Source organism: Grammomys surdaster, unplaced genomic scaffold, assembly GCF_004785775.1.
Source record: "Grammomys surdaster isolate TR1022 unplaced genomic scaffold, NIH_TR_1.0 373, whole genome shotgun sequence".
NCBI lineage: Eukaryota > Metazoa > Chordata > Mammalia > Rodentia > Muridae > Grammomys > Grammomys surdaster.
This window is the reverse complement of record NW_021604792.1, coordinates 1,227,971-1,240,318: the sequence shown is the minus strand read 5'-3', so window position 1 is coordinate 1,240,318 and position 12,348 is coordinate 1,227,971. Positions and strand designations below refer to the sequence as shown.

Below are 12,348 nucleotides of genomic sequence, written 5' to 3'. Positions count from 1 at the left end.
AGCTACAGGACTGCACGGCCCCGGCGTTTGCATAGAAATGGCCCTACCATTCCTGCTACAGACCAGGAAGTGAATGAATAAATTACTGGAAAAAAAAAGAATTAGGATAGCAAAAAAAAAGAATAAAGAAATTTATGGTTCCTTCATTTAAAAAAAAAAAACTAACTACAGCTTTGAGATTCATTCTGTATCTAGGTATTACCCCATGTAGCTAAATACAGAAAAAAGCACTAATACAGCCAATGCCATGGTTTGATTTGGTTTTGTTTGTATGTTTGCTTGTTTGTAGTAAGAAGCTGGAAAAAAAAATGCTATTACGATTACCTAACTGATAGGATGTTGTAAAAGAATGAAAGTTAAGAAAGTTAGTCACTGTGGTGGCCTCCTGTGAATTCCCGCTCGTGTACACAAATGTTGGTCAGGGTGTATTTCTACAGCTTGTCTTTTGGTCATTAACATAACAATGCCTGGCAATGCTGGCCTCACATGTTTGCTTCAGTGCAGTCAGAAGCCTCCACCAGGGAGGCGCACCTAGGTTCCTAAGGTACTTGACACAGACTAGTCACTCAGAGCAACTACTGTTGTTTCTGGGTGGTGGAAATCCAGGAATTTGTTGAATTTTTAAGCAATAAGTAGTGACTTTGGAAACAGCAGAGTGGGTAGGGACATTTCAAATGGAGTGTCTTTTTTAGTTGGTATGCTTACAGAAATGGAAATGCACTTATTTTATATTTCTCACTAAGCATTTTATTCAAAGCTATCTGTAATCGTATACCTTGATATTTTATGCTATGTCAAAGTTAAGGAAATTAAAGTCAGATTTTGTATTGGTTTGTTTTTGTTTTGTGGCTAGAAAGCAAGCTTAATCCTAACACATTCTTCCCGGAGAAACTGCTTTAATTTGCGGCTGCAATGACAGGCTGGAGTGACGTCATTGTAGTGTCAGACTTCAGAGTGGCAGGCCAGCCTGAAAGCCACAGTGCATTTCCTTAGTGTTTGGTCCTCACAGAACTCACCCGGAGCTGCTCAGAGACAAAGCAGTTGAGTCTTTCACCCCAGGTCCTCTGTGCCTGTACTGAGTCTTGAAGGATGAGCTTGTGACTGAGGAGGTGAGTGAGTCCCCTTCCTGCTGCCTTTGCTGCTGCCCTAGTGCCACGCAGAGTCCCTAGTGCAGACGCTTTGCATATCATAAATAGTTCTAAACTATTATAGTCACGTAAATATGTTTGATTTTTGGATGACTTGAACATATTAAGATACCAGTGTCGGAAATATCTTCCTCTTAGCATGTCCTTAACATCCAGATACGTAAATACATTGTAAACATGTATTACTTTAAAGCCAAGAATTTTTATTTGAAAAAAATTCAGTTTTATCTTTCTTAATTTTTTAACTTAACTCAAGTGAAAAGTTGGTAATCCCCACCTCAGAATTAGATGAATAATTCCTAGATGTTCTTATAGAAAATATAGTCAATATTATTGCATAATATCTTAAATTTTTAATGTAGTGTAAGTTGATGAACAATTAGTTAAAATTGCCTTTGTTTTTCTGATCCAGGGGCTGTTTCTGTGGGTGATTCAAAGTAGCAATCCTTACTAACTAACCTAAACTTTCAGAACAAAATACTAGCAGAAAATTTTATACTGGAGACAGTATTTTTTACCATTGAAAGAAATTTTAGAGACATGTGACAATGCCAGTTCATGTTTCTTTGAATTTTAATGTAAATGGGTTTAGTTTGAAAGCATTGATAAAAGAAAATGGTGTTGTGTGAGCTTGCTTTGTTTTTAGGAAGCTCTTCACTTACAGGTTCTTGCCTGTCTCATAGATGGTCTCTGCTTATGTTGTACACAGTGGAGCTCCTGAAGCCCTGGCCTATTGACATTTATGACAGCATGCTTTTCATGAAGGTTCAGAAGCAGTTTTGATTTCAGCTTGTTAAGGATATATGTTTTATATGAGGAAATGGCAATAATTCTTAATAAATAATGTCTTGCTCCAATTTTATATAACATAAAAATGATTTACTGTATATATTTTATATAAATAATGTATTTTATAAGATACCAAATTTAAGGTCTAGATTGCTGCTTTAGCAGTACAGTATATTTTACTACATATTTGGAAGCATAGAAGTAGGGTTTCAAGTTCATTTTATTTAGCTTAACAGCTTTAAGAGTCACAGTTTTTTTTTTTCTCTAAACTTACTAAATTTTTCAGCTTCCACCTAAGATTCTGCCCAAATACAGAAAATTCAGAAAGTACTGTATATGGAAAAGTCATGAGTATTTCTAGTATCTTTAAAACTTTATCATGAATTCACTTAAAATATTTTAAGATGTTTAAAAGCCTACGTTTTAAACCTAAGTAGTGCATTGGTTGCTATGGTCCGATGCTGTGGGACAACAGATGAGGCACACAACTGAGACAAAGATGTGTTTGAGGCATTATGACATCAGAGGTCATTGGCTGCTACCAAAGTTCAAATGAGAGGAATCTGCTGTAACTTCTTTTTGAATGAACAAGCAGTTAACTCTAACAAAAGATGGTAAGCATAGCTGTAAGCAGATGACTTAACATGGACCTAAAAGTTTCTATGACTCTAAAGCAGTAGAAGATGTATTTAGTGAGTTTAGTGTGGTAAACTCAGATGACTGTCTCAGCCCTTTTCAGGCTCAAACTATATATTTTGTTCTGTGATGAGCAAAACAAAACATTGGGCACATTAGCTGCTTAATAACATGTCGACATACATAACTAAAGTCACTAAGCAAGTTGAAAGAAGAGAATTACCTACCCCTTTGTATTAGAGAGATTGCATCTTACTGTGAAGTTCGAATCCTGCACACTCCTAGAGAGCCAGCTAAGGGTCATTGGCTCCAGACACAGGCCCTGCCTTAAGCCCCTGACCTGGGCCTACACATCTGCCCATGTGGCTAGTCGTTGCCACTCTGTTTATCTGCTAAAGGAAGTGGCTCTTCTGGGTTAGCTTTTTATCCCACTCTTGTCCTGGGTGCCACTCAGCAGCAATTATTTGTTGACTAATCTGAACAGTAAGTGCTTGGGTAAATCTCTGCCACCCATATTTTGTCTATAGGTAGGTTACTCCTTATTACTGTTTACTTGTATTTGAGGCTGTGTTGCTAGTGCTCATTGAATGAATTTTTTTTTTAAAAAAGGCATTTTCTGTGCAACGAATGATGCATTCTTTTTAAAGAAAATTGATCTTGTTTCCCATGGCTATTATTTGACTTAATTTTCTTGAAACAGTTGTTTCAATACAGTGTGTGTAGTTTCTAAAAATAAGTAGATACAGTGGAGTGAAGAATAGGTAAATTAAGAAGCTAGAGAGTTGGCTCAGTGGTTAAGAGCTCTTCCAGAGAACCCAAGACTAGTTATCAGCATCCTCATGGTATCTCAAAACCATGTAAAACTCCAGTTCCAAGGAATACACCTCCCTCTGCTGGCCTCCTCAGGCACTGCATGTACCTGGTACACTTAAATACTTGTGACAAAATACACATGCACATAAAATTTTAAATTATTATAAAAGAATGGGTAAATTAAGTCATTAGCATTTTCTGTTTGAATTGAATTATTTACTTAGTTATTTGACTCATAATGCTTCGTGGGGGCTGGAGAGATGGCTCAGCGGTTAAGAACCCTGACTGTTCTTCCAGAGGTCCTGAGTTTAATTCCCAGCATGAACACGGTGGCTCACAACCATCTGTAAGGGGATCTGATGCCCTCTTCTGGTGTGTCTGAAGGGAGCGACAATGTACTCACATAAAATAAGTAAAAAAAATTTTTTTTAAAGAATGTTTCATGTTCAGTAGAGCCGTTGGGCTTATTCAAATTGTGGTAGCTTACATGTGGGTCAGAAGTAGTTACATGTCTAAAGTGATAGGTGTAAGAACTAGTGTTTGAACTTGGCCTTTTCTAGCTTGCTGTTTGCTTCCTTCCCATTGGTACAGTAAATGTCTATTTAACTATGTTACTACAGAATATTGCTAATTAGCATTCTTTAGGGAGTGGTAGAGTTGTCTGAATTCAAGAAATTATAGGTTATATATTTTTAATGCCACATTATTGCTTTTAAATGACAAATGGAATACTTTTGCATGTTTCTAGTTGAAGTTTCGAATTTTGTTTTATACATTCCCACCTACCCTGGGACTTTTGTGACATTTTTTGTACAGGTTTCATTGCCATTTTTCAAATTATCTTTTAAAGCACTGTAATAGACCCTGTAATCATTTTTATTTTGCTCTGTGGCTTTGTATATGCTTTTTCCATTCTAGATCACTCAACAATAAATTTTACGCATAGGCCATATTATTAGTGTTCCTTTTTCATTAAATTATAGTTGTCTGTGTCGTTTTATTTCATATTAAAGACAGTGACAGTAGCCAGAAATCTTTTAAAGCAAGGAAGTACCCAGTTGTATTTGTCTTTAGTAACTAATTCTTCTAGCACATCCTACTTCAGTCACTATTTGGTAAGGACTATATTACAGTCATTAATATGCCTTGATGGCACCAAACACTTTATCCTTATAGCAGGGTAGAGGTTGTGTGTTTTGTTGTTTTTCTTTGGTGTACATTTTACAGTTGTATGGTCTGAAGAATGGGTAGGCGACAGCGAGGTAAAGTGATGTCGGAAGTGCCTAGGCATCAGGTAAATGTGTGGCATATACCAGATACACAAATATATTTGGTAATTTACAAACTAATATTTAAGAAGTGGTTAACTCCCCTAACTGTAGCACTCTGATGGGTGTAGTTCCGTGGTAGACTGTTCTATGTAAGTATAGACCCTGAGCATCTTCCTCCCCGTCCCCTAAGGGAACCTCAGAGAAATCAGCCTCACTCTGTGCAGATGTAACTGAGATCTTACAAGCTGTCTGTTCTCATAGCATGATCTCTAGCCACTGCCGAAATAACACGGCTTACTGGGTGGTGGTGGCTCAGGCCTTTAGTCCCAGTACTTGGGAGGCAGAGGCAGGCGGATTTCTGAGTTCGAGGCCAGCCTGGTCTACAGAGTGAGTTCCAGGACAGCCAGGACTACACAGAGAAACTCTGTCTCGGAAAAAAAAAAAAAAAAAAAAAAAAAAACAGGAAAGAAAAAAAAAGAAATAACATGGCTTAGTACTTTTACACTTGGCCCAAAATTACCTTACATCCATCTTAAATTCACATTTCTGTTTTAACCATACAATAATACTAGCTATTCTTTTCATTAAGATAAACATCCTAAGTCAGATTCACCCAGGTTGCCTGCAGGCAGAAAGATATGTTAAAATTATTTTAGTCCTTTCTTCCTTTAATTTACCAAGTGGTCTGAAATGTAACCCTGTCGTAACACCTGGGAGGATGTGACAGGAACATTTTGTCTTTAACTAGCTTGGTGCTAATTGATTTATTCTTGAGTTACTTCAGAATTATTTAGAATCTATTATAAGAGTTTATTTTTATAGGTATATGTAATATACATGCTATTTTTATTTTTAAAAGGTTTTTCAAAGGGTAATTTATACAGTCTCTGTCTGGTGTGTGTGCTCTCTGGCTCTGCAGTGTTGCAGTTCTGGTCTGAAAGGAGCTTTCAGCTTCTGCCTGGCGTGTGGCGGTGCGCTCACGTTTTCCCACCCAGCTTTAGGCCCCTCTCCCGTGCTTAGTTTTCAGTTCCTGTCTCCGTGATGCATGCCTTGGAGTTGGTGGCATTTGTACTCCGTGGTACCTGTGATAAGGGAGTGTGACAACGTTTCTAAATCTGCTGTGGTGTTCGTTTGTATTGGAACAGCTGACTAAGAGGGGGAGATGATGACAGAGCTTCAGAGCATAGCAAGATGGAAAGGTTTCGATGGAATTGGAATTGGCAGTTTCATGACGGCTTCATGTAGCAGTGGTGTTGGTTAGGCAGAGAGCAGAGGAACCCCCAGCCAGGCATTTTGTGCCCTGCCCAACACTCCCTGTCACTGCAATTCTTAAGAGAAGGACTTCTGAGAAAATTGTGCCGCCTGCTCTTGGTGCCATTGCACCAGATGATGAGGACAGAACCAGAAATGTCACTGACTGGTAAGTCAAGGAAAGAGACTGTGGAAAGAACATAGCTGTCTGCTGGAAAGCAGCCTGGCCTGGGGAGGACTCTTCTCTCTGTTCTGGTGATGCAGTGTAATAATCCCACTTGAGAGGACTGTCAGGCCCAGGACCCTAGTGCAGCAATACAACTGGGTTCATGGCCCCTGCTGTCGCTATGAGAGCTGGCACTAGTGACGTCTGTGCATCTTCACATGCGTGGCCTCCCTCTTTTCTCCAAAGACACCCCCAATGATCTGTTTTCTAAATGGGGAGAGAAGGGTGCAAAGGGGTTAAGTCCTGAGGAGAATCTGCATGGCAGGTAAATGGACCCCTGAGGGAAGCAGGATGTCTGGAAGCATTTAGGGCTAAGTCATAAGTGGCATTTAGAACTGAATGTGGGGACAGGAAATGTATACTTCTCATGTTCTTAAACAACTACATCTTTGAATTGCCAACACTGTGGTTGTTTTCCCACATAACCAAGGCCTAAGAATTGGATTTCTCTCAAAAAAAATCTGGGTGCTTCTGGTTTTCTTCTTTTTTGGTCCTAAAATATTGAGTTTAATTGTAGGCCCAGTTTCCTATGCCAGTGTATTTTTAGTTTGTAAATAAGTTGTTGAAACAGTCATTATGGCAGACAAATTTCAAGCTTACTATATAAAGCATTAGTGAATTTTCAATTTAATGATATTAGAAATATTTTGAGTCAGTATAGAAACCATCAATTTAATAACTAACAGGCATATTTTTGAAAGCTAATTAGATTTGATTGTCAGTGATGGTGGTTACTGAATGACTTCTATGGACAAAAATCTCTCCAGCATCACATGAAGCCAGAAAATGTAAGTGCCTTGTGGTGTCTTGCGTTACAGCCTTGAGCTGTACACTACCGTGGAGAAACACGTGAGCTCAGGGACTCTCTCAGTTGCGTGCTTGTGTGCACAATGAGTTACAAGCACGTCTCTGAGCTGCCGGCTGCAGGTTCCTCACTACCTGAGAAGCACAGTGGCTTCCGTGTTCCCACATGCCCTCTGCCTCCTGCTCACAGGTATGTGGTGACTTGTGGGTCGGACCCTTGTAAAAGTCCAAGGCACATGCTGGCTTTGTTACTGGAGCTTCAGCTGCCAAGCCTCACTGTGCAATCTGTTTTGCTTACTCTAAATCAGATCCTGTTCTCTTTGCCTTGAGAGGACTCATGGGTCATGCGGACTCACGTCTGAACTTAATAACAGAAACACAATCTTTTGGACAGTTTTCTAAAAACATAATTTTTTGGACTTTTTTTACTGGTTGTGTTTCCAGCTTTGTTACCAGTTACATAAAGCCCAGCCTAATCAGCTCGCTTTGCTTGGAGTAGTCCATCACTCCAAAATATTACATTAGCTGTTATAGCCGCATATTGTAGTGGTTTCACTGGTTACTTGTTAAATGGAAAGGTGAGTTCACTTTACATTAGTCACTGACCTTAACCACATGCTACAGTCTATAGACTTACTGAGTGCCCCTCAGAGGCCGGCCTGCTGTAGACTCGCTCCCTAGGATGAGAGAGAGGCAGTGGGCCTCTCAGACGGTGACTCTGTCGGCGAGCACATGCTCACACAAAGGACCCTGGGGGGCCCTGGCAGCCCGGGGAGTGGACCTTGCTCCACATCACTGCTCTCACTACCATGGCCTGTCTGGAAGGAGGGCTCTGAGTACTGGAGCCAACTGTTAACTGAATCATCAAAATTACCAGCAAGAATAAACTTTTTCTCTTATTAATCCACAATCTCAGAAAGTTTGTTACAGCCATAAAAATCAGATGAATGCATCATGAATTTTTTTTCTAAATACAGCAAAACCAGTGTTCCTACAGAACACAGTTACAGTGCTAAGAATAGCCAGAATTGTAGTTATTGGCAAAAATATTACAACATTTTTTAAACTATGAAGAAAACCTCAAGAAATTTTATGTTCAGATTAAATCATCTTCCTGGCCTTCCCAAAACTTTCCAAAGGAAGAAACTAGTGATGCCTCCTCCTCCTCTTCCTCTTCCTCCTCCTCTTCTTTCTCCTCCTCCTCCTCCTCTTCTTCCTCCTCTTCTTCCTTCTCCTCTTCCTCCTCTTCCTCCTCTTTCTCCTCCTCTTCTTCCTCCTTCCTCCTCCTCTTCCTCCTCCTCCTCTTCCTCCTCCTCTTCTTCTTCCTCCTCCTCCTCTTCCTCTTCTTCTTTCTCCTCCTCCTCTTCTTCCTCCTCCTCCTCTTCCTCCTCTTCTCCTCCTCTTCTTCCTCCTCCTCTTCCTCCTCCTCCTTGGAATGCTTATAATCCGATAGCATGGAGGTTTTCTTTATACCATATGGAAAGCTGCAGTGTCTGAGATAAGCAGGACGCTTCTTAGCCTTCTCCTTCTAGGTGCTACAGTAGTGTCATTTATTTATTTCCCTCCCTGTGGTTGTAGATAGGGTCATGAGTCTTGACTGTGTAGTCTGCGCAAGTTTATTGTACTACTGTCATTTTTGCCACTGTGACGTAGGCATGGACTTTGGTCTGTGTGACTGACAGGACTGTGGGGAAGAAGAGCTGTGGAGCACTGGGTAACCTGAAAAGTAAATGCCAAGGAAAAGTGCACCCTGAACTTACAGTCTGTGTGCATGAGGCCAGGACACTGTCCAGTTGGGCCTGATAGGGTACCCAAGTAAAAAGGACAAGGTAAGCAATAAAGATGGAACATGGGGGTTGAATGTCAGTCTTCATGTAGGCTAGACAAGGATTCTGCCTATCACTCAGACACCAGTCCCATACAATTTTCTTTTACTATGGGAAATAGCCATTCCCCATACTTGATTCAATAAATCATGTATCTGGGGGCTGGAGAGATGGCTCAGTGGTTAAGAGCACTGACTGTTCTTCCAGAGCACTGACTGTTCTTCCAGAGGTCCTGAGTTCAATTCCCAGCAACCACATGGTGGTTCACAACCATCTGTAATGGGATCCGATGCCCTCTTCTGGTGTGTCTGAAGACAGTTACAGTGTACTCACATACATAAAATAAATAAATCTTTAAAAAAATAAATCCTGTATGTGCTATGATTGGTGATTACACTCTAAAGATCTGTATAATGTGGGCCTCGCAGGATAGCAGGGTTTATGACAATGTTTTCCATTTGTTAGTGGTCTGAAGCATGAGGTCATCCCTTCAGTTACTCTGGCTTGTATCATTTTAGAAACCAGAAATTTAGGACCTGAGAAATGGCTCAGTGGGCTAAGGCACCTGCTACCAACCCTAAAAACTTGAATCAGTACCAGGAGCCACATGGTGGAAGGAAAGAATCAGTTCCCACAAGTTGCCTTCTGACCTCCACATGCACAGACACATATGCAATGAATGTTTAAAAAAGAAAAACTAGAAATTTAACTTATTAACAGAAAACAATTTCTTTATCACATCTCATAATTTTATTAGAGTTTATATTTGATTATTTTTGTATGCACTGTTTATCATGCAAGTATGTGGTATTTTCATAGGTGTGTTTGTATCATTCTTTTGTGTCTAGAGAAATGCCAGGATAGTGAAGAAATGATGCTTCCCACTCAGTAGAGCCCTCTGGGCTGTGGTGGTGTAAGGCAGGCTTCCCTCCCTGAGCACTGGGACCTCTTAGGAGGTACTTTGATGTGGACCACTCTCCTGCACATTATACAATGTTGAACATACTGTAGGCTCCACCGAATGCATTCGAATAACTGCTTCTAGTTATACCATTCAGATGTCTTCTGATGCGTTCATACATACACACACACGCACGCACACACGTACACACAGAGCCCCTGGTCTTGTTTTCCAAATAGAGGTATTCTAGAAGGAAACTTGGATATGTAGGAAGTACCTGCCATCATCTTTAGAAACACGTGGCTTTCCTCCCTTGCTACTGGGAATTTGAAGACAACAGGGAACTTATTCCCTGACTATAGGTAGGTTTTGTTTCTAGACCTGAATTTTATTCTCTTTTGTATAATTCTCTTAGAAACACAAATTACATCTAAACAACATACAAAAATGCAACTTTATGCTTTCTGTTTTCATGCATGACGACCAATAGATCTCTTGACAAGTTTTGTTTTCTTTCGTCTTTTGACTGGTGTCTTAGGATCAAGCCCAGAGCCTCAGACATGCTAAGCATGTGCTCCACCACTGAGCTGCAGCAGCAGCCAAGAGTTTAAATGTACTGAGGCTGAGGAAATGGCTGGGAGCTAAGAGCACTCGTTCTGCATGCGTGAGGACCTGAGTTCCCAAAGCATACATACAAATGCTTGCTATGGCTGAGCATGCCGATAGCCCCAGCTCTAGGAAGCAGAGGAAGACAGATTTGAAGAGTTTGTTGACCAGCCAGCCCGGCCTAAACATCAGGCTTCTGGTTCAGAGAGACTATCTCAGGAATAACAAAGCAGAGCAAGAAGTCACTAGAAGTCCCACATGCACACTCATGGCATGCACAGCGTCGCACTTACCTGCAGATCACAGGGGAATCAGGCAGTGACAAGCACAGAGTGTATGGAGGAGGGGGGTTAGAAGCAAATAAAACTTAGTGACACAGGAATAAAGACGAAGTCCCATGAAGCCGGTGGTACAGGTGTGCACATTAGTAAATGGAGAGGGTGCTATGATGCGGTTCTCGCCTTGAAAGGGAACTACAGTTTGAGGAAGTGGGCACTTCGGGAAGGGCTTCAGGATCCGAGGTATTGGCAAGTGTGGGTGTGTGTCATAAATAGCTAATGAACTAAAAGCAACTGGTATGTAGTATTGGAGATGTATGAAGGTGTATGATTTGTCAGTTTTGGTGGCTGAGTCTGCTAGATGTAGTTTTCTGCATTTGTAGGGTTTTCCACAGATCAAAAACAATTATGTAAGCAAAAATAGATTTGTGCTATGCTCAGTTCGTTCTCTAATATGTGAGCATCTGTAGAAGACATTGCCAAGCACACATTATAACAAAACTGAGGATATTTTTGGTCTGGAAGTAAAATCCAGACCAGATCAAACCTGATGAACTATGAGAAAGAATGGCAAATATGTGTGAGCATGAGGTTTGCAGATAAGCAGGAAGCTCATTTTGGCAAACTGACCAAAAGGACTGGGAAACATTGTCTTCTCTGCCCAACTTTGGTCAGGATCAGTTACCAGTTACCAGTCCTTGTGCCAAAGGACCCACTTAGCAGGAGACCTGCTACCTCTCAAGCAATGGCAAGTGTGTATCTGTTAGAGTTCTGTATATTGGCACAGAAGGGAGTTAGAGAGGCTGGGCTGGTGAGTATAATCAGAATGTGATATATACAAGTGTGAAACTGCCAAAGTATAATTTAATTTAAATATGCTACATATTTACCTTTATGGGAATTCAGTGTGCTGGTATTTCTGTGCTGTTTAGCATGTCTCCCATATATGACTTAACGTTTGCTCTCTGAAATGTGCCAGAGTTGGGCCCAAGTTAAAGGAGGCTGGTAGAGACTGTATCTCACCTGCGAAATAGTAAATAGAGCAGAAACATGTCTGGTAGACTGAACTTTGTTTATGAACTTTGTTTATGTTATGTTCAGTGACTCTGATGTCAGAATTTTAAAGTAGGTACTTTGCTACTAGAATATTAGAAAACCATTTAGGATTTTAGAAGTATCTACACATAATTTATTTTTTTCTTTTATTCTTTCAGCCACAATGAAAGGAAAGTGACCTGCAAGCATCCAGTCACAGGACAGCCATCCCAGGACAATTGTATCTTTGTTGTGAATGATCAGTAAGTAAAGAGTTCCATGGAGTGCCTGCACTTGGACGAGGTTCTGTAGGATTACTGTAAGCCATGTCTAGCACAGTGCAGTTAAACAGTTGTGTCTGGACATGTGCGATCAGGTATAAGTGTCAGCTCTTTACCACTGCAGAGAAACGGGAGCTGAGTCTTTCCTAAGGAGTGTAGTTGTAAAACCTGCTTCATGAGAACTTAAATTCTGGCCCTCCGCTCTAGAGCTGAGGATGTCAGGCTAAAGAAACATGAAGACTTTGTCTGTTCAACTGAACCGAGCTATTTCCCCACCCTTCATTTTGGGGCTGTGATAATTAACGGTCTTCTGAACATATTTGCTTGTTTGTTTGTTGCCATATTTGCCCTCTATTTCCTACTGTACCATGTCATAAACTGTTCTCAGCTATTAGTCGTCTCTGACAGTACAGTAATTAACTCTGTGTCTGTCTCTGTGTGTGTGTGTGTGTGTGTGTGTGTGTGTGTGTGTGTGTGTGTGTG

The 12,348-nt window shown here is 40.6% G+C and overlaps 1 protein-coding gene across 3 annotated transcripts in view; it reads left to right on the top strand.

The window, feature by feature from the left end:
• Plekha5 (pleckstrin homology domain containing A5) overlaps nt 1–12,348 on the top strand; it is a 179,732-nt gene that overhangs the window by 94,583 nt on the left and 72,801 nt on the right. For all 3 annotated transcript variants that reach the window (XM_028780967.1, XM_028780966.1, XM_028780965.1), the window contains exon 4: nt 11,764–11,847. In XM_028780967.1, coding sequence (XP_028636800.1) covers nt 11,764–11,847 — 84 coding nt within the window. The remainder of the gene's footprint in view (nt 1–11,763; nt 11,848–12,348) is intronic.